Source organism: Falco naumanni, chromosome 2 (genome assembly GCF_017639655.2).
Source record: "Falco naumanni isolate bFalNau1 chromosome 2, bFalNau1.pat, whole genome shotgun sequence".
NCBI lineage: Eukaryota > Metazoa > Chordata > Aves > Falconiformes > Falconidae > Falco > Falco naumanni.
Window position 1 is genome coordinate 74,060,104 of NC_054055.1, and position 20,513 is coordinate 74,080,616.

At 40.3% G+C, this 20,513-nt stretch overlaps 1 protein-coding gene across 1 annotated transcript in view; it reads right to left on the reverse strand.

Annotated features, from left to right (window-relative positions):
- The window catches only part of PPP2R3B (protein phosphatase 2 regulatory subunit B''beta), a 55,414-nt gene extending 51,675 nt beyond the window's left edge, over positions 1-3,739 (reverse strand). The window contains exons 1-2 of the mRNA XM_040584868.1: positions 3,709-3,739; positions 1,726-2,169 (exon numbers count right to left, since the gene is read on the reverse strand). Of these exons, the coding sequence (XP_040440802.1) occupies positions 1,726-2,073 (348 nt within the window). The 5' untranslated portion in view covers positions 2,074-2,169; positions 3,709-3,739. The remainder of the gene's footprint in view (positions 1-1,725; positions 2,170-3,708) is intronic.
- Between the last annotated feature and the right edge of the window lie 16,774 nt (positions 3,740-20,513).

The following is a 20,513-nucleotide window of genomic DNA, read 5'->3' on the forward strand; positions in this document are numbered from 1 at the left end:
CAAACTAGATTGGAAGTGCGATGTCTTGAAATCAAGAAGTTGAGACTTCAAGTTGTCAAGCTAAATTTGAAAGATCAATATTTATGAAAGCAAGGTAACACTTCAGATTAATGTTTTAGTGCAAAACAGTAGTAATTTTGTTACTCCTGTGGGTCAAAATGTAAGTATATACAGTCAATACACACCAATAACGGACAAGAAGTAAATGATCGTCTTCAACACCCTCAGCTCTAACATCTCCACCCCTACCACCCTGAGCAGGCTTCCCTGGGACACCAGGAGGTTTGTCCAGCGTATTGAGATACCAAAGTACATAGAGTGATGGGGAGTGACGACCACTTACAACTTACCATTATTATTAAGTGATATGAATTTATAGTCCTATAGCAGAAACAGCATGCCTCTTAACTCCCTTAATATAAGGCACATCATATATGCAATGCTTAGTTCTATCAGTCACCACATAATTTTCTAGCCAGTCTTGTTTTTACAATTTATTAAAAGGGCTAGAAATTAGATGCAGGTTGGGGGCAGGGGTGTTATCCTTGCACAGAGGGCATTGTCTATTGTAAATCAAGACCTCCTTACAAAGGAAGCACCGAGTGTACCATGCAGTACCAAAACAATTACTTTATTAATATGCAGATTCAGTGGAGCCAAATTTGAGTCTTGTACTAACAATAGTGCCTAGCATCATTAGACAAAGGAATATCTGCAGTCAAGGCAGTATGTTATAAAAGTAACACTACAGACAAACACAGGGGCTTACACTTAACCACAATGGGATTGTATTTGTCAGTGGAAGGGCCTGTTACTGAAAGCATAGCATCTGAAGCATCAACACCTGGTTTGGGTTACCCCTGGCAAAAGTGAACAAAAGGTACCCAGTGCCTGCAATCCATTTAGTGAACTAAATAGACTTTGTAAACTACCACATCTGATAGAATGCTAGAGGTTTCTTTTAATATAAAGTGTGAGATTTATTTTGCGAATGACACCAGCTTAGTCATGGCTATCTGACTATGTATCCCAAGTTCTGGCTTTTACAATTATTTCTTTCATTCTCTGACTCTAAATATGGGTCCTCCCCCACACTGGACACTGCTCAGTGGACGCAAGGACATTACTGAAAACTACTTTTTAATTATAAGGCTATTTCTAGCTTTCCCACCACTTCTAGTTTGTTCATGCCTGTTAAGAATTGCAAGAATACAGATACTAGCCCTAACCTTACTGCGCAGGACAGGCAATAATGCAGAAAGCAAGAAGCATTTATTATGACTTTACCTAAGCTGCACACACCGAAGCAAACACAACATGTAAACTAGTTCCAAAGATCAGTGTTGCATGATGTTTGCAATTATAAGAAAACCAGGGTAGATACACCAAATATGAGCTGTACTAGATAATGGAATTTTTAAGATGCCTTCCACTCTGCAGTTTTAAAGGGCAATATTTCTCTTGACAGAAAAAATACTGGAAATAGAAAACAATTCATTTTTCACTGTGCCAGACACGTATGGCTGCAAGAGATGCAAGGAGCCAAGTAGCCATTAGTGCTAATGCCACAAAAACATAGACGTTTTATGTTCAGTACTACTGCTTCACTCCATTCCCGACACCTCCTGTGGGGCAATAAATTACTTGCATAATTTGCCAATACCACAAACACAAAACTCACTTCCATTTAAACAAATATGTCTAGTAAGTAAGAAACAAACTTACTACTCTGGTTCCTGAGGGTCGACGTGTTGCTCTAATGTTGGAAACGTTCCTTGGGCTGGCTGGAGTTGCCAGTGGAAGAGTAGTAGAAAGTTGTGGAGGACTAAAAGACATCAAAGGCAATCTGGTATCTCCTAACACACACTGCTTGGGATTGGAATTTTTACTAGCGAACCTCTCATTTTTACCATTTCCTGAATCTTCATTGCCAATCTCAAATCTCTCCTCATTCTTGATGCTTCTCAAGCAGTCCTTTAGTGTCAGCTGAGTTGCAGGCTGACTCAACCAGCACAAAAAAAGTTCATCCACCTTCATTTTCAGTACAGGTTGCAGAACGCTCCCAGGTGACATTTTCTACTTTTTATGTTGGATCAAATTCAAAATAAAGGTTTGGCAATTATCTACTTATTCCACTTGACTTTCAGTGTTTCACAGACTCCAGGGTTCCTGTTAAGAAAAATATTATTATTTAAACCAACAGGAGTTGTGACATACACACTACCATGTGACTACAACATTTTGTAAGTATAAGCCATTAATCAGCCACAATCAAATCCAAGGGATAATTTCTTTTTAAAGAATACTGTTTAAATGATGGAGACTGGTCAGAGACTGCACATAGACTTTCTCAAAACGCTATCTAACAAATGTTCTCCCAGAACACGTGTTGAAAACCACACTTATGACAAACCACCTTGAAAAGACAATCAAACCTGCTAGGAAATAAATGTTTCGCTAGTTTAGGCAAAGCCTTGGTAATAATAGAATCAAGATTTAAGAAGCAAACCTTTCAGTCAAGGGTTTTAGAGCTAAGACTGAAGGCTCAAATTTCATTCTGAAGTCTGTGCTTCTGATTTAAAATCTTGCATTGCATACTGCAGTGCAAGATGCATTCCCATATGAGTGATACCGAACTGAATTCCCAGAGATCCTTCCTCAGGATTTGATTTGCCTGCCCACTCAGTGTCACACAGTCATTTGGTATTTTAAGAACTGATCTATTTGACATTTGCTTTTATTGTGGGTTTTTTTTTGTTTTGTTTTTTTTTTTTTTAAAGGGAATATGAAATGCACCATGATTCAAGAATTGGGATTGTACAATTTCAGGTTCAGTTGCTCACCTAAAACAAAAAGTATTTTTTTAGAGAACTAAATCCTGAGAACAGAACCCAAGTTACTGTTGGCATCTCTGCTATCAAATTACCTCATGATCTGATACAGTTTAACTGAGCCTTGTACTTCTGCCTCATTTAAAAAAAAAACCACTTTATAAATATTTCATGTAGAAGGCAAAGATATGCAAATACCTTGCTGAAAAAGCCTTAAAATAAGCACTCAGATTTGGAAAGGAGTAACACCTAGCAAACAAATGTACTATTAAAATTAAAGCTCTGCCTTCATCCCCGGGCAGAACTATAAACTTTTTAATACTGCACCGGATAAATATTTTAAACCTTCGTGTCTAATAACCTAACGGTCAAGTTATTCGGTTGCTGAAACCGAAGGTCAAGTTGTTTCACTGGTCTTTGGGCCCAACACCCCCACAGCGCTCCCCGCGCAGCACGGGCCGGGCCTGGCCGGAGCGCACCGCCCCGCCGCCGGGCCGGGGGGGCTGGTCGGGATAGGAAGGCCTCCCGCCGGCCGCCCAAAAGCGGCGGGCACGGAGCCGGTCGCGGGCACAATGCACGGCAGCAGCGACCGCCTCTGCGCCGGAGCCACCCCCGCGGGGCGGACGGTTCCGGAGGAAGGGCGGCCCGGAGCGGCAGCGCCGCAGGGGCCGGGGCGGGCAGAGGGCGGCACCGTCCCGGGAGCGGTGAGGGACCCGCCGCCGCCACACGCTTGCTCGCCGGGGAGGGGCCTGGGTGGCGGGCGGCGCCGTCCCTTCCCGCCCAGCAGCTGAGGCGCCGCGGACCCGCGGACCCGCGCCCCCTGAGCGACGGGCACGACGGGTCACGCGCCACGCGGGAACCGGCCGCGACCACTCACCCACGCCGCGCGGCACCGCCCCTCCCCTCCCGCCGCTGCCTTCAAATCCGTACCTCCTTCCGGCCCGCCCCTCCCGCCGACACCTCGCGAGAACTCTCCCGTTCCGCCCCGCTGGAGACGCGCCGGGCGGTCACTATGGTAACGGAGGGGGCGGGGCGGGGGAGGGGCATGCTGCGTGCGTCGTGGCGTCACGGCGGAGCGTTCCGGCGGTTTTACTACCGCCTCGTCGCCTGCCCTCCCAGCAGCCTTTGCGGCGGGCTGCTGGGGCGGCGTCTCTGCCAGCGGGGAGCGGGGGCTCGGGGGCGCGGGCCGCCTTCTCCCCACGGCGCTGGGGGGCTGGCGCGGCCAGGTCGGCCTCTGCCTCGCAGCCCCTCTCAGAGCCCAGCAGCAGCGCCGTGCCGTTAACTAGGGGCGGGCTGGGGGAGTGTGAAGTGCTCGGACCTCCTGCCCGGGGTAGTCAGTTACGAGACAGGTGCCCTGCTGTCCGGCTTGGGGCATGTGGGTTGGTGAGTTGCTGCAGTACTGCCTGCCTGTGTCACCGTGGTCCCAGGGCCTCTCCAGTGTATGGAATTTACAGGGTAGCTGTGACAGGACGGAATTTTCTGACCTGTGGCTCGCAGGTTGCTCCTCACTGGTTTTCTGCCAGGAGCTGGCAAAGTATGTGAGCTGGCAACAGCTGCTAAAATGCTGTTAAAGAGATAAACTAAATGCTATTTTTACACAAGTGCTGTGGCTGCCGCTAATGTTACAGTATTACAAATCACAGGATGAAAGGGGAAGTGGAGGCAGTAGCGAGTATGAAGGTAATTCACTCATTAAGAGAACTATGTGTGCCAATCTGTTTACAGCCACGTTTTGTATTGGGTAGCATACGCTGGTAACTTCTAGCCTCTGTGGGTGCTCCCGTGAGGCTCCATAGGTGTACTTGTCAATGGAGTGTTAGCTGAACCTTGCCCCACATAGTTCTTTTCCTTGGCATTTTGTCTAACACTGAGTAAGCTGTGTCTTTATGTCAGATGCTTGCTTCCACTATACTGTGTTTTCCTCATGTGGGTACATTTCACTTTTGCTTATTCATTTTATGTTATTCCGCTTCCTTTACAGCAAAAGACACTCCAGATGTGTGGTGTGTTGTTATCCATGGATCATTGGAATGTTACTAGTGTGGAACTGAGGCAGTACCCGAGATGATATCATTTTGCATGTTACAGTGGTTTGAAGAGGAGGCCTAAAAATGCCGACAGAATAAAAATAGCATAAGTGAATGAAGGAATGGGCTTTCTTTCTCATTTCTGGGGCCCTAGAGGACATGGAGGTAAGAAAGGGCAGAGGAGAAGCAAAAGGTTAGACTCTGTGAGAGAGATCTGGTACAGTTCAACACAATTATATTTTCATAATATTAAACATTATCATCTGGTAAGAGAAGTGTTATTCTTTTAAGTGTATCAGAGGGCTTTGACTTACTACTGTAGACACTGAAACATGTTTTCACAAGTCTTACAATAAAATTCAGCATTCAAGAAAACCTATAGTGTGTTGAAAGTTCTTGAGGGAGTCTCCATTTTTGAAGCAGAGTAGTTCTCTGTTTCCTGCCCATTGGTTGGTGGAGTTTAGAAAGTATGTTTTTAGAAAACTGAAGTGGACAAAATGGCATTATTTTAAACTGGAATAAAGCATTCAACATAACACAGAGGAAGTAGATGGTAAATAGTGTGGAAGTAGCTTTAAGCCAGGGAAAAGAAAACAAAGACACAATGTTATGGATAGCAGCAAGGTTTTTGGCCAAGAACTGAAGGGCTGAATTAAGAAGACTGATAGCACAGCCACAGACATGGAACAAAGAGGACTTTAAAAAACATTTTGAATGCCTTTGAAGCATTCCTTAGTGATGGTGTAACCATCTGTTGATTGACATGTTGAAGACAGGTGGCAAGAAGGGGATCAGAGAGTGAGTTGACAGAGTTGTAGAGTTGGATATCAGCTGCATAGAGATGATGCTCTTTGTTGAAGCTGGCAATGAGATCTCCCAGAGGAATATGAGAAATAAGAAAAAAGAAAAAAAAATCAGAAAACCACACAGTTGCAGTATTCTCTTGTGCATGCTAGTGTATATTCAAAGCAATTCTAATTCTGGCTTTATTAGAGTTTGTCATGATTAACATTGGTATGAGAGAGAAATCAATTCCGTGTGTCTTCTGATAAAGCACTTTGGGCATTATCACCAGGTTGTACTGATACTTGCAATTGACAGCGATATTTTGAACATGTCTCTAAATGAATCAGGTCTACTCCACACTGTATCTACTGCTAGGGATGTGTGTTTGTAGAGATATAGGAGCCCAAACTTGACCAAAAGTTGAAAAATACTTAAATTGAACCTCTTTGTTCAGATCTTCCACCAAGAATTGAAACTTGGAATTCCTTTTTGACCCCAATTTCCCTGGTTTTGCTGGCATGGTAAGTACAGAAGCTGCGCCTTTTCTGTGTTGCTTTCAATGTATGGAAATCAGAAATCCTTTCTAGTATGTTACAATTTACGTGTAATGTACCTGCCTGGTTTAAGGATGGGCTCCTTTAAAAGTCCATTGAATAATTATTAAATTTGAAAGTACTGAGTGTGCAATATCCGACTGATATCTGAAGATTAGAGCCATGGGGTCACACTTAGTATTGTAAAAGTTGCAGACTACATTTTAGATAAGTCAGAGGTCTGTTTAACAAGTGCAGGAGAGTGGTGTATTGGTGTAACTCATGCCAATTAATAGGAGTGCTTGGACCTAACAACACAGTGCAGTGGAGTTAGTACTCCCAAGCAAGTATGTCCATGTAGCACAGTATCTCCCTCCATGTAGTGCGTGGAGGTACTAACCCTGCTGCAGAAACTGAAGAGCCACACTAGCTTCCAGTTCTTGTTGGCCCCGTTACATACAGCTCATTTCTGACTTCGTTTTACTGGTCTTGACATACAAGGTGATATTAGCAGTTCTGTTAATATACACTAATGGCTAAATGCCGAAGTCCTTCTTTGCCTTTATTTGCCATTGCTATGGTGACACAGAGCAGCAGTGTTCATTGGGAATATTCCTGTTTCCAACCAGCATTTTGCAGCGATAACCTTGGATATGTACAACTTAGACATATGAGTATGTAAGAGGTGTTTCCACTCCTTCTGTACTTGGTGGGAGTAAAGCAGCATTTCTAAGGCCTGGTTAATTTTATCCTGAGGTAGACATCTAACCTAGGTCAGATGTATCCTGACTTAGTAGTGCCTGTTCCTCTCCAGTAGTTAATAAGAATCTCAGTTAGTATCTGAGGTATACACAACATTTTCAAAGCCTAAAGTTAGGTAGGATAAATGTGTTTGCAGTATTACATTTATCTGGTTGCACAGGGTTGTGTTAGGTGTAGTCTCACCCAGTCTCAAAAGTAGTGTTGTCATTGTTCCAGAGTGTGAGGTTGAGGTGGAACATGTGCTTGAGATCAAAATGCAGTGCACTGCAGGATCTTTATAAGGCCTTTTTCTAGAGCTTTTCATATGCCTGTCATATAGAGAACTACAGTACATCCTTAGAACATTGCTTTAAGGAGAATATTTCATTTTGATCAGGCTTCTTATAATGCTTTTGCTGACACATTTCACAAATTTCAAATTTAGGCATCTGAAGTTCAGTTCTAACCTATATATAATCACTAAAATAACTGTGTCCTGATTTGCTAATGTGCTAGCTTAGTTGGAAGCAAGTGTGTTGAATATCTCTGACAAGCCGGTCACTTTTATTTAAGTCACTTGCAATTGAAAGTTTTGGCCAGAAGGGATCACTGAGATTGCACTGCCAAGGTGATATTCCTTGTAAACCTGCTTATGGATGCAATCAGGGAGACTTCAGTAGAGTATAAATGTTGCTTTCCACTTAGTGAAAAGTAAAGTCTAGCATTTTGTCCCTCCCAAAAAAATTGCTTGTCCTGGTACTGTTTTGGAGGGGAATGGGGAGGACTTTGGGTGCCTTATGCATCCTCACTTAAACTGTAGGGAAAGGCTAAGAAAATGGTAATAACTGGGAATCCCTTAGACTATGCATCCATACCAGCTAAGCATGCCACTTCATCCTTTCTTGCAGCAGCTTACCAAAAATAGAGCTGAGATGGTGAACTACAGGTCATATGGCCTCCAGAAGTAGCATCATATGCAGACAAAAAAATGTCAGCAATGCTGACTTGATGCACATGTTCAGCAGCTAGCAATGTTTTCAGCAGAGCCCAATTCTGAGATGTGAGGCTTAAATTTTCTCCGTCTCCTACCACTTTGAGTTGGAATGCTGCAGTAATATATGATCTGGTTAATAGCTTGCTGCCCAGCTCCTTAAGAGCAAGTTGGAGGTATAATTACAAATTGCTTTGTAACTTGCCAGCTTGTGTCACAAGTAACAGGCATTTAAACATTTGGTACTCGCAAACACATTTCATCTCCTCCTTATTACACTGTGTAGTTAGAGTAAGGCCTTGTCACTGGCTCTCTCTTTACACGAGCAGTTGGTTTAATGTGGGAATATTTACATTTCTGCAAGAAAAAAAGTGAATATAAAATGTAGATACTGTAAGAGCAGGTGCACTACAAGCCAAAGAAGAAAATTGGTTCAGCAGTTGTTTGCCATCAAATTTAGATGAATTCCTATTGCATATCACTGCAGGGCTACCAATGAGTATTCCTTGTACATTTTACTGAATTGCTGTTGGTGTGGTTTTTTTCCACAGGGGGCTTGGATTGGGCAATGTTTACAGCAGTCCAGATGTGAAGGCTGGTTCCACGTTAAGTCACCCTGATCTTCTAATCCCAGGTTCACATACTTGTAGTGCTGTACTTTATCCGATAGTTTTATCTAGCATTGTATCCAGGTCACATGGAGTTTATGGAAAACTGCTTGAAATGCAGTCTCTAGGGTGGTGTTTAACAAGGTGTGCATGAGGATGTTTATGGGGTGTGAGAATGGGAGTCTATTTATTCTCCACATTGAGTGTTACTGAGCCCATTCTCTTCTAACCTTGTCCTGGTGCAACCATTAAAGGGGAGAGGAGACTCTTGAGCCGTTTTGTTCAGCAGCCTGCAATGTCTGCCAGTTACTTGTCTGCTACCATACTGCAAACCATGCCCGGGTGCTTGGCTCTTGCATCTCCACCACTTGGCCAGGGCTCAGTCTGAAGAACTGAGACCTAAACTTGTTGTTTTGGGATAGAAAACACATTTCTCTGTGGTTCATCAGAGCAGTCTTCATCAGATTATCAAGGGGAAAGTGTAAGACAGATAGTGCCTGTACCCTGTTTCTACTTTGACAGTTCTAAAGAAATGTCAATCATGTAATGGGCAAGTACATTTTTATGACTTGGCACCCAGAACTCTTTCTGAAATAATATGTATATTTCTAAGTGATGGTCTTTGAATGTCTATGTACATACATATATACATTAAATTAAAACTGCAGTAAACCACAGGATTATGCTAGCTACCAATGCTCTAATTAGCTTACTGAACTGGAAATAATTAACATAGTTAATCTTTGAGTTATAACACAATGAGAAGCACACACCTAATCAATCACATTTTTTAATTATTATCTGTTAAGTATCTGGTTGCTTGAGTAATATTTTACAACTTAGGTTAAATTCACCTTCTGCTCTTCAAAGCCAGTAGCAAAATTTTCAGTCTTCATAATGCTATGGGATCAGACACTTATGCTCAGGGGGTTTTAGCTCACCACTGCATTATTCCAGTTCCAAGATCTGATCTGCGATTTGACCACTATTTTCATTCAGCAAATCTAAAAGATTAACTATTTCTAAATTTATGAGCTAATTAGTACACTAATACAAACCACATTTATAATTTCCCTGAGTTTGTTTAATCCTTCTTCATTACAGAAGTCAGTTCAGATGTCCATAAAAACTTATGGAAAAAAAAAAGTATTTGTTTTCATTTTCATTAGGGAAAAGTGAAAATTCCAAAAGATTCTGGGCAGACAGAGCCACATTCTTTTGCTCTCATTAAAATCCTTTTAGTTGCAGTAGTTAGAGGAGGAAAATGCTGTGCAGCTTTAGGCATATGTCTGCAAGGTTGCCAACACCAATAATTTTATCACAAGTTTAATAAGATTTAGTGTTTTTCTTATAAAGCTCCAGCTCCAGAGTCCCATGATTATGAAATAATATTATCTTCCATTAAATGTGTATGTTAAAAAGAGCCCTTGTGGTTGCAAAGAAAGTCTTGGAAATATAAAATTAATGGCTCAAAAATTCTAATTAAAAAAAAAAAAGTATGACCCCCAGATTAATTTCTTTAAAATCAAGCTTTTAGAAGCAATTGCAGATTTTTAGAAGTGTTTATTAATCTAAATATTGTGTTAGTAGTGGCACTAATTTCAGAAGTATTGGTCTTCAAGTATTTCTGTATAGAATCTGGTGCTACATTTTTTATATTCTTTTCCTACTCTAGAAATGTATTTAAGACACAAAAAACTGACATGTTTTTGTGATTTAAATGCATCAGAGTGCTGAGACTTGGGGTTAAGAGTTGGTTACATATTTTAGATATTGGAGCCAGACAGCAATTCAGTCTAATAATGTGCTTGTCTACTATTTCCTGAAAATTTGCTGGTACATGACCCCTTATATGCATATATGTGACCCTACAACAAATTCTCTTATGTGGTGCCAAAAAATGGCATTAGCTTCAGCTGCTTTATTAAATTGCTACCCAAGCTGGCTTACAGTCACAGTGAACAAGACACGGCATATCAGCAACTAATGCCGTGGTGTGCCAGCTAACATGGGAACCTCAGCTCCCCTCCATGTTCATTGGGGTTAGCGTACAGAGGAAGAACAAAATCCCTTTGTAATGCCAGGCCAGCGTATTTTGCACACTGTCACAATGATATTTTGTCCTTCTCTCTGAAGAAGGCACTGGAGGCGCACTACCAAATGGCTACCTTGAGCCAAGTTACTCCTTTTAAGAGCCCCCAACTCCCCCAGTTGTCAGTGAGACAGCGTACCCAGCAGACAAGTAGTCTGGCTTTTAAGAAGCACTTATCAAATAGACTGCAGCTGTGATGGACTATACTGTTCCCAACTAAATATTCTGTCCCAGAGACAAGGTTAGAGAAATAGTCCCTGTAATTAATGTTTAGCTTTTAATATTATCAGCTGAAAAGAGAAGTGAATGTGACAGCAGTCAGCAACTGCCAAGATATAGATCCAATACTGGACTATTATGGAAATGAGAAAAGTGCAAGGCGAAAGAAGACAAAGCTTGCATAATGTCCCACATGATCCTGGGGAAAATAATTGAGGCTAAAGACTATAATTTGAATGTATGGGGAGCATTTGCAGAGGCTAAATTTATCTGGGTGATGCAGACTTCTCTGGGTGTGAGCTGAGTTCCTGATCTGAACTGTCCTCCAGAAGAGCCTGTTGGTATCCCCTGGTTGTGAAAGTTCTCCTGTGGGGCTTAGTGTCCACAGGCTAATACAGCCTTTGGGAATAGTCCCCATGGTAACATGAAACCAGATTTTATTAGTATTTTAATGCTGCCGTTTCCTGACTTTTAAGTGCCTCCTCACGTAGCCTTACTGTCCTGACTCTATACCTAGCCCTTCTACAAGGAAGGACACTAAGAACTCTTCTTCTGAAAGGATAAAGATCTGAATGCAACTTTTAAACAAAATTAAAACATTTTTCTAGTTTCCTTTTGTACTCTATTGTACAGATTTCAGTCATATATGTGTCCTACACTTTTTATATTTCTCACAGAGGTGTTCACTAAAAAAGTTCCAAATAAATGTCAGCAGAAGTGAGTGCATGCAGCAAATGTTCTTAGTGTTCTGGACCCTGAAACGCAGCTAACATGTTAGTCAGAAGCGTGCGCTTATTTCCCATCCCATTCAGTACAGAGTGCAGGCTTCTACTTGAATTATTTCAAGGTCACATGCTTAAATCCTGTTCTATGAAATCTTAAGTTCATTTTTGTGTTTCTGATTATGTAAGACACCCCACATTTTACTCCTTTGTGTATCTATTTGGTATCTGTTCACTTTAACCTACAAAATAATGCGTTTTAGTGACTTTATTCCTGCTAGTCCTGAAGAGGTAAGAGATCTGGGAACAGTAATTGGGCTCTATTTTCTTAGTCATCGGTGTACCTGTTTGTGGCTTCCGCTGCAGCGCTGCCCTTAATACACTGATGCTGTGTAATGTTTGGTTCCTAAATTGCTCTTGCAGGGTGAAATTGGAAAAATGCAATCTTTTTTTTAATCTGAGGGTTGACTGAAATTAATATATTTGTGTGGCTCTCTAGGTTCAGCTCTTCTCCCATGACTCTGCTGGTTGATCACATGTTACTGTTTTTGCTGGCATTCACCATTTCCTGCCAATGTTTCTTATTTTGGAAGAGTTAGTTCAATATTAAGAGCTTCTACTTGTAAATGTTTCTAATGTAGCCATTATCCTTGATGGTCTGAGCACTTACCCTCTTCCTGAGAGTGCTTCTGTGCATACTTTTTCCACATGCCTCGTAGCCCATCTTTTTCCTTGGCTGTGAAACTGTACAAGCTGTTAAGGTAAACTCCATCGACAGGTTACTCACAGAAAATAAATGCACAGTGAGCACACCCAGCATCACACAGAGATCTCTGTTTCCTTGTAGGAAGCTTCAGTCTGCGTGCCATCCCTGTGAGCTGCTTGTGATGTGGAGGGAGGAAAAATGTTCTCCCCTGCTTGTGAAGGCCACGTCCCATCTGCCAGGTATGGGGAAGTTGCTCTGAAGGGGAGTTCCCCTCATCAGCCTGGCCCAGATAACGGCTGCGCACCAGGCACCTATGTGTGAGGCGAGAGCATAAACGTGGAGGAGGCTTCCCCCTTCGCACAAGTTACAGTACAGTCAGGAAAGGCAGGCAAGGACTACATTTTTAACACAGTGCCCTAACATTTAGGTTGCTGTATTGCAATTCTAATTAAATGCTAGTGGTGCCTACAGTTAAGCATTCCTTGTGTCTTGAATATTCTAAATAAGTAGAAAAGACATAACTTTAATACAGTATTTAAAAACCAAACCGTGTAACTCCATGCATCTCTAGAAGGAAAAAAAGGAGCTGTTGATGAAGTTTTCAAACCAAACCATGTTTACACAGCATCATTATCTTCTTGTTTTCCTGGAGACAACTTGTCCAAGTGTCCAAGCATGCTGCATCAATATGTGGGGTTGAACTTCGAAAGCAGCAAGACAGTTTTCCAAAGTGAAACCAGTAGTCCTTTGGAAATAATGAGATACCTGATAATGTTACTTGACAAAACTTTTGGGGGTGGAAATGAAGCGTTACAGTAGTTTAGTATATCAAACTACTTGAAGTGATTAAAAAGGTTGTGTTTCTTTCTCTAAAAGCATTTTAAAACATATTAGAAGGCTTCAGTAGGCTAGCACTGAACAATGCAGGTACATACTGGAACAGACCTGGTTTTCCCCTAGTTTTGTATTCGTTCGTTTGAGTGCTCTTAGGAAGATGCCCGTATTTTCCCTCAATGGTGTCTGCTTTTCACATTTTCTAACCTACATAAATTCTTAATGTTTTACTATACCTTTTGCAATGGAGATGTTATTGGTTAGGTAATAAGAAAAAGCCCCAGTTCTACCGTGTAATGTGCATTTTTTGCACCTTATGAGAATATTGAATAGACTTCATTATTTTTTTCAATACAAGTCTGAATTCTACCATTTGATTACCTGAACCAAAAGCATTTCAATTTGCCATCCATCACCCTGACCAGTGTAAAATGCTGAATATTCAGATTAAATTGGAACTTTTTTTCTATGAATAAGGAATTTGATTCAATTCTGTAATATACAGTGTCTCTGGGGAGAGGAAATTGAGCTGAAGGTCGCTGAAGGCAAGTGAGAAAATTGTATTATCCAAATACAAAATTCTTTTTCTTATCATCAAAACCTGAAATACAGCCATGGGGAATAAGGGGGTCAAGAGAGAATTCAATTAGAGATGAAAATGGAAAAGGTGCATTTTTCAACTTACCTTTCATTTTCCCAAACAAGTGGCAGCAGTGGGCTGTATGAGGACAATGAAATATTTGTCAAGCAGTTTCAACTTTTTTTTCCTTAAATATAAACCAGAAAACATTCTCAATCAGTTATAAAGAGATAGTAAAAGTCCATATGGACATGGAGTGTCCAGTTCTTCATAGCCTTAACCATTGCAGTTTTAGCTTATTAATCAGTAATGCAGGAGAGATAATGAATACGTAATTGCAACAATTTATATGGATAAAATTGTCTTGTAGAAAAGAACAATCCTCAAATATTTATAATCAGTTTGCCCTCTAGGACAGCTGGTGACAACAATTTCTGTTCTTTTCCCTCCTTAACTCATAATGTTAAATGATAAATGTTCAAAATAATTGTCAAAGCATGATGGTGTTATGCCATAAAAATGTTTGCTTTTCCCTTTATTTATATTAGTGTTTCTCTTTAAATTTTTTAGTTTATTTTTTAATTTTAGTGCAGATACCAAGAACTCAGAAAATAAACCAGATCCTGTCCAATGTAGCCACCTCTGAAACATTAGCGATTACAGATACAGGCCGTGATTTAGCAGAGTTGCTGTGCTTGCTCAGGTCTCAGCTGCATGACTGGTGTTGCTGCTGCCAGTACACCTGTGACTGCATGAGGTTTCCTCTTGTTAAAGGCATTTGAGCTAATGCTGAGGGTAAGGTTTAGAGAAGATTTCCAGTGAGATCCTTGAATGCTGATTTAGCAACTTCCTAAATTTAAGAAATTACACGGTGATTTAACAAATTAGCTTGAGGTAGCTCAGGAATTCTTATTCTGTGTTTGTGCTTTTCCATTTTGAATGCAGTCTTTTCCTAAACATTTGTTCTTCCAAAGACAAAATCACTGGTATTTATAGAAAACTTTCTGTATTTGTTAAGTGATTGTTTTTAGTAGTACCATTTATAATCTGTCTAGTTAGAATAGATGGTACCATATGCAACCAAACTTTCAAATATATTTTAATTCTAAGCAGCACCAGTTCTGAGCTGGATCCAGTATTGGCTAGAACTTCGTGAAACTTTTCTGTTATTCTATGAGAAGTAATTTGAAAGTGTTACTCTTGAAGCCAAATGCAGTCATCTCTGACATTCAACCTGGAAAGCAAATCTCCAAACTAAGTGTAATAACCTGAATCTGAACATTGGCTTTTTGGTGTATTTGTAATGCTGTGTAATAATTAAAAGCATGTTACATTGACTATGAAACTCTTCTGCCTTTCAACAAAATAGCCTCTTTTTAAAAAACCTGAAATTAGCAATCACAGCCCTCATTCTCTGTTGGTGCAAGGATTGTATGTACAGATGTGAAATTAATCCTTTTGCTGCTTTGTGAGCATGTGCACTCAGTATTGTTAGGAAGCAGAAACAATGATGTGGTACTCGGTACATATTTGAACGTGTGACAGAGTCCACAGAGATGAATTATTTTCCTCCAAATTCAGAGGCCCTTTAGAACTCATGGCCTGAATCTGCCCCAAAGCAACCTTTTCTTGTTCCATGAGACAGAAATCTTAATTCTTGGATTTTGTTTGTAAAACAAAATTACATTTCAATGTTGTTGGCATGTTTCATTTAAGTATAACAGGTTGTGTTAAAGACAATGAAATGAGCTGAAATTAAATTATTTCAGTGGGAATTCACTTTCTGTACATTTTTAAAGGTCTTGCTATGCACCTGTCTGTATTTTTAAGTGCCAGAACACCTCTGTAAGCCTAGTGCCTAACAGATTCACTGGCTTTCAGTGGAAGTGAAAGGGCTTTTCTGTTCAGATGGGATGGCAAGATTGGGGTCTTTGTAAAATAAAATTCCTACTAGATGGATCAGAAGTGTCTGCATGTTACTTACATAGAGATTTGAATAATTTTAATTTTTTTGAAAAGTGACAAAGAGTTTTATATTTCAAGTCTAATGAAATAAGACTTACTTTAATTTTCTTTTCAACCTATCACAGGAACAAGAATTTCATCCACGGTTGGTGAATTTTTCAAAGTGAACGAAAAAGGACATTACATAGGTAAGATTATTCAGTCTGGTTCTATTTAAATCTACTGAACTTCCTTCTATTTGACAAAATGTAAAATTAATGTTTTTGGAATCTGGGGACTTCAATAACCTAAGAAAATTAAAAAATAAAGGGAGTTTTACTGAACTGAAATGAAATAGGATGTTGGAAAAAAATCAGCCTCTGGTAAAAGGAAAGGAAGAAAAATGATAAAGAGAAATCACATTGACAGAAACCTCAAACATTATGGAAACAAGTAGGTCAAAAGAGTTGTTCAGAACAATATACCTTTGGAGTATATATTATCAAAAGCACCATTAATTCTTTAGGCAGAAATGTACCTGAGATCAAACAAATGCAAATTTATAGCTAACTGTTAAACAACTACTTGGATGATGGGAACAAAAAGAAAATATATACAATGCAGAAAATTAAACCAAGTGATTATTAGAATTAAAATAAATTATATAAAATAATATCAAAATAAATAAAAAATAAAATAAGTGCACTTGATGTTTCAAAGCAAACTTATGCCTCAGTGTTTGGGAATAAATTTTCATGGGGTAGGCCTTCTGTAGAAATTTGATGATTAAGTCCTAAGATCTGGGAAAGGGAAGTAAAACCTGGACTGTAGAGAGGAGCTTCATTTTTTTAACTAACTTGGATGGACTGTGGACTGCTGGAAAATAGCAAAATAGAGGTCATGCAGTAAAACATCAGCGAGGCAGAGATGAGTGTTAAGCAGAACTACACATGTATTGTGAATGCGTCGAGATATAATAGAAGACTTTCCTTTCCCTTCAGAGGTATCACCTTAAGAACAGAGGGGCCAGGAGATACAGGCAACAAAGAAGGATGAGGGTTATACGAAGGGCCTATGGGTGATTTGCACTGTGTGTCTTTTGTAAGATGCTGGAGATCCTCAGCTCTGAGCTGAACTCAAAGGGAGCTGAGGCCAGGTACCAGCTTGCACTTGCAAGGCCAAACCAAGGATGCAGAAGGCCAGAGGTAAACAGTTAAAGGCCATGCATGTACTTGTCAGCTTAATGCAAGCAAATCGCTTAAATGGTAAAACACTGCTTGGAAGTGCAGCCTAATGACTGCTGCATAGTAGGGTGAAGGAAATACGTCATTTAGATAAGATACTGGCCTACCTAAATACTTTTGGGAAGACCTTTTAAATATAAAACCCTTTTTTCCACATGGTGTTAAGATTATGACATCAAGCATTCAATAGTCAGGAGTTCCCAACGGGCAAGGCAGTAAGCTCAGCCCTATTGTATTTCACCATGGGAAAAATACTACACAGATGGAACAGGAAGACAAGGTACTTGGCTAGAGCAGCATGGCAGTGTGGAATTCCACGTCCCTGAGGTCCTGGGCTGGCATCATTAGAGCCAAATTGCAGCAAGGCTTGTATGCTGGCGAGGGGATGGTGCACATTTTACCACTCCGCATCATGGATGGCAGCCAAGGGGATGAGCCAGCCTCCTTGGAGTTATTCGAGCTCCCACCTTGTCCCCTGTGGTTGTGCCCCTGGAGAAGTGAGGGAACGGAGGTTAAAAAGTATCAAAAAAGTCCCTGTCCCTCATATGACCCCTGCTGGACTCAAGGAAAATAAGCATGAAATGCTTAATAGTAGGGGACTGCCCTTTCTAATGCTGTTCTTAAATTTGCTGCTGTTTTACCAAGATATTTAGAAAACTCCACAAAGAGAAGACATACTTTTGGAGAGGGACAGCTGGAGGGAGCTCACTTGAGTAGGTGATATTTTTTTTTATGACTGTGCCAGCCCATACATATCTTTTGTTCCTTCTGAAGTTTCCAACGTTAGCATCTTACAAATACTGTCGGTTTTGTGGGTCATGGTATGCTGACCAAAGGATCCATTCTGGCTCCCATCAATACTGCTGGAAGTAGTCATCTCTGACATTAAGGGGCCATGGTCTTAGCTAGCAGCATGCCGTTGTGTACACCTCAGGTATAAGGGAATTTCCTACACACATGTCAACAACAGTTTCTGAAGAGTCAAGTGTGCAAATGGTGTAAAGTGTTAACAGACCACTTAGTGGAAAAAGGGCCTGCCCACAGAACTGTGATGTGAAATGTAAGAAGAGTGCATCAGTTACCTCAGTATATTTTAGATCAGAATCTAAGTGAGATGTTGAACACCCTCAGCTATCAAGGATCTCAGTGAAGCTTGATGTTGCAGCCAGCAGGATACTGCTTTAGTAGGACCAATAGAGATGCAGATGTAGTAAAAGACAGTTTCATTCAGTAAAATGTAAGTGGAATAAAAGCAGGCAGAGACTGCCAGAACTGGGTAGCCATACTCCCTGGAATTGTTTCTTCCATTTAATAGAAATTTACAGAGTGGCAGCCCCCTCCCTTCAACAGTTTCCTCCTCCATTTTTATAACTCTACAATACAAGGGAAATGTCTTAACGTGAATATGACTCTGTTCCTTTTATTTATAAGAATAAAACACTTCTCTTTCAGCTGCAGAGCTGTTATTGCAACAGTAAACAAGAAAAGAGTGATCAATTTTAAACTGATAAACAGTGAAAATTTTCAGTGGGTAGAATAAGTTATGTTGAGGTTATTTGGTGAAAGCAGATTAGGAGAAAGCCAGCACTTGTGTTTATTGATCTTTTCTAATGAAAAGTAAACTCACAAAGCGTTGTTTATTAGCTTTTTTTATTAACAACAACGTGCATAATGTGGTATGCACATATGGCATATTGATAGTTAAATCTGAACTTGTTCTCTCCTGTACATGAATATGTACACATGTACTAATTGTTTCACATACAGAAACGGCTGAAAAGCCCAGAGAGAGCCTGGCTCCAGCAGAGCTTTTCCTGTGTACTTTTGTTGTCTGTTGGATCATAGGCTTTATTAAAATATGGCCATCATTTGGTAAAATTCTCAAGCACAATTTGTCCAAGAGGTGGCTTTGCATAAGTGCAGAGTGTAATGATTAGCTTGCCATCGGGATGAAAGAAATAAACCTAAAAAGATAAACCAAATCATGTAATTGAGTTACATAAGTGTATTACAGTATAATCGTTCTTAGAAAGTATATCAGATTGGTACATATAGAATTTCCACACTTAATAATTTCTTTTGGTACCTGGGTCTTACAAAGGGAGAAGAAACACATTTCCTTCTTCTCTGCTTCGCAAGCAAGAAAGAACCAAAGCAGACTCCTCTTAGGCTGTACCTTTTATTTACCACAATCTGATTGCCAAAGACACAGTTCAGCTGAGAGTAATACGTATGCGTGATGAAGGACTGGCTAGCCTTTCCTGATGGGAAGGGAGATTCTGGTTGGAGAAAGTGAATAGGAAAAATCAAGTAGCAGGTGAAAACTCTTGGGTTTTGAGCTTTAGATGATGTTGTACAGGGTAGGACTTTCAAAGCATCTTCTTGGGACATAAAAAGTGTAAGTAGACCAAACCCATACTGGTGGGTCCATAGTCAAGTACAAAGGCTTACTGTGGGCATGTTACTGCTAGATGTAGAAAGGAAAAGCCTATTAGGCTTTGGGAAACTTTCTTATATTCTCTAATAACCATGTTGTTTTCTGCTGAAGAAAGATCATGAAAATTACATTGCTAGAGGTGTGCACAGGGATTCCTCAGTAGTAACTCTGTGCAGTTCATCAACTAAAGCCTCCCTTCCTACTATCCCCGAAGGCTGAAACACAGTCAGTTGAACAGGCTTTTATATGAACAGGGCATAAAACACCCATCAGCTGGTATGCTACTGATACAATTTTAAATGTTTTGCTTAAAAATACATAACTGTGAATATTGAACTCCTTTGACAACTCCTCTGAGGATGCGTAAGGAAGCCTCAAATTCATTTGTTCTAAATAACTTAAGATGTAAAGGATCTGTGTGTGTTACTGTGGTACCTGTTCCTCCTCATGCTGTAGAAACAAGATGGGATACTTCTAGCCATATTAAAGGAGTGAAGCGGTAGTCCTTGTCTAGAGTCTCTGAAGTCTTCTCAGGTGAATTTTATTTTGGAAGGGAATTAAGAACATTATTTTCCATTTCACATGAATCTTCATTTCTTAACACAGGTGGAAACTTGTATTAAGCTCACGTACAACCTGATCTCAGTTGCAAGACAGCTCTTCCAAAATGTTTCTCTAAGAAAAATATCAAGAATTTTCTGTTACTGCTGCAGCTAAAGGATCTATTTTGTTTCCCTACCTTGCAGGAGCTGGTGTAACTGGCCCATGTCTAATCCTGTCTTTTAGGAAATGGGAACAACGAGAACATACAAAAGGGAAAGGATTTTTGTGCTGCTTCTCCTCTTCGGCACCTGCACATGCTGGAGGCTGTGCACATATTGTGTCTCCCGTACTGCCGCTGCAGTGACTCTAAGTCATATTTGTAGCGATATGTTATGTCATCAGCACTACAAAATTCCTGAACTTTTACTGGAAATATTAGACTTGCTCTTTCTGTATTTGAACTTATAAATTGCATCACAAACTATGAGGAGAAGACTTGCAACTGAATTTGCAGCTGTAAATTAAGAAAAATATGTGTATATCCATGTTATCTATCCACTGAAGGAAGAAAAACCTCTCTCCTTAATCAAAACCAATGCATCAGGTAGATATCTCTCTTTCTCAAATGATAATGACATGGTATAAATATTCTTCTATCATATAAAAAGGCATGTG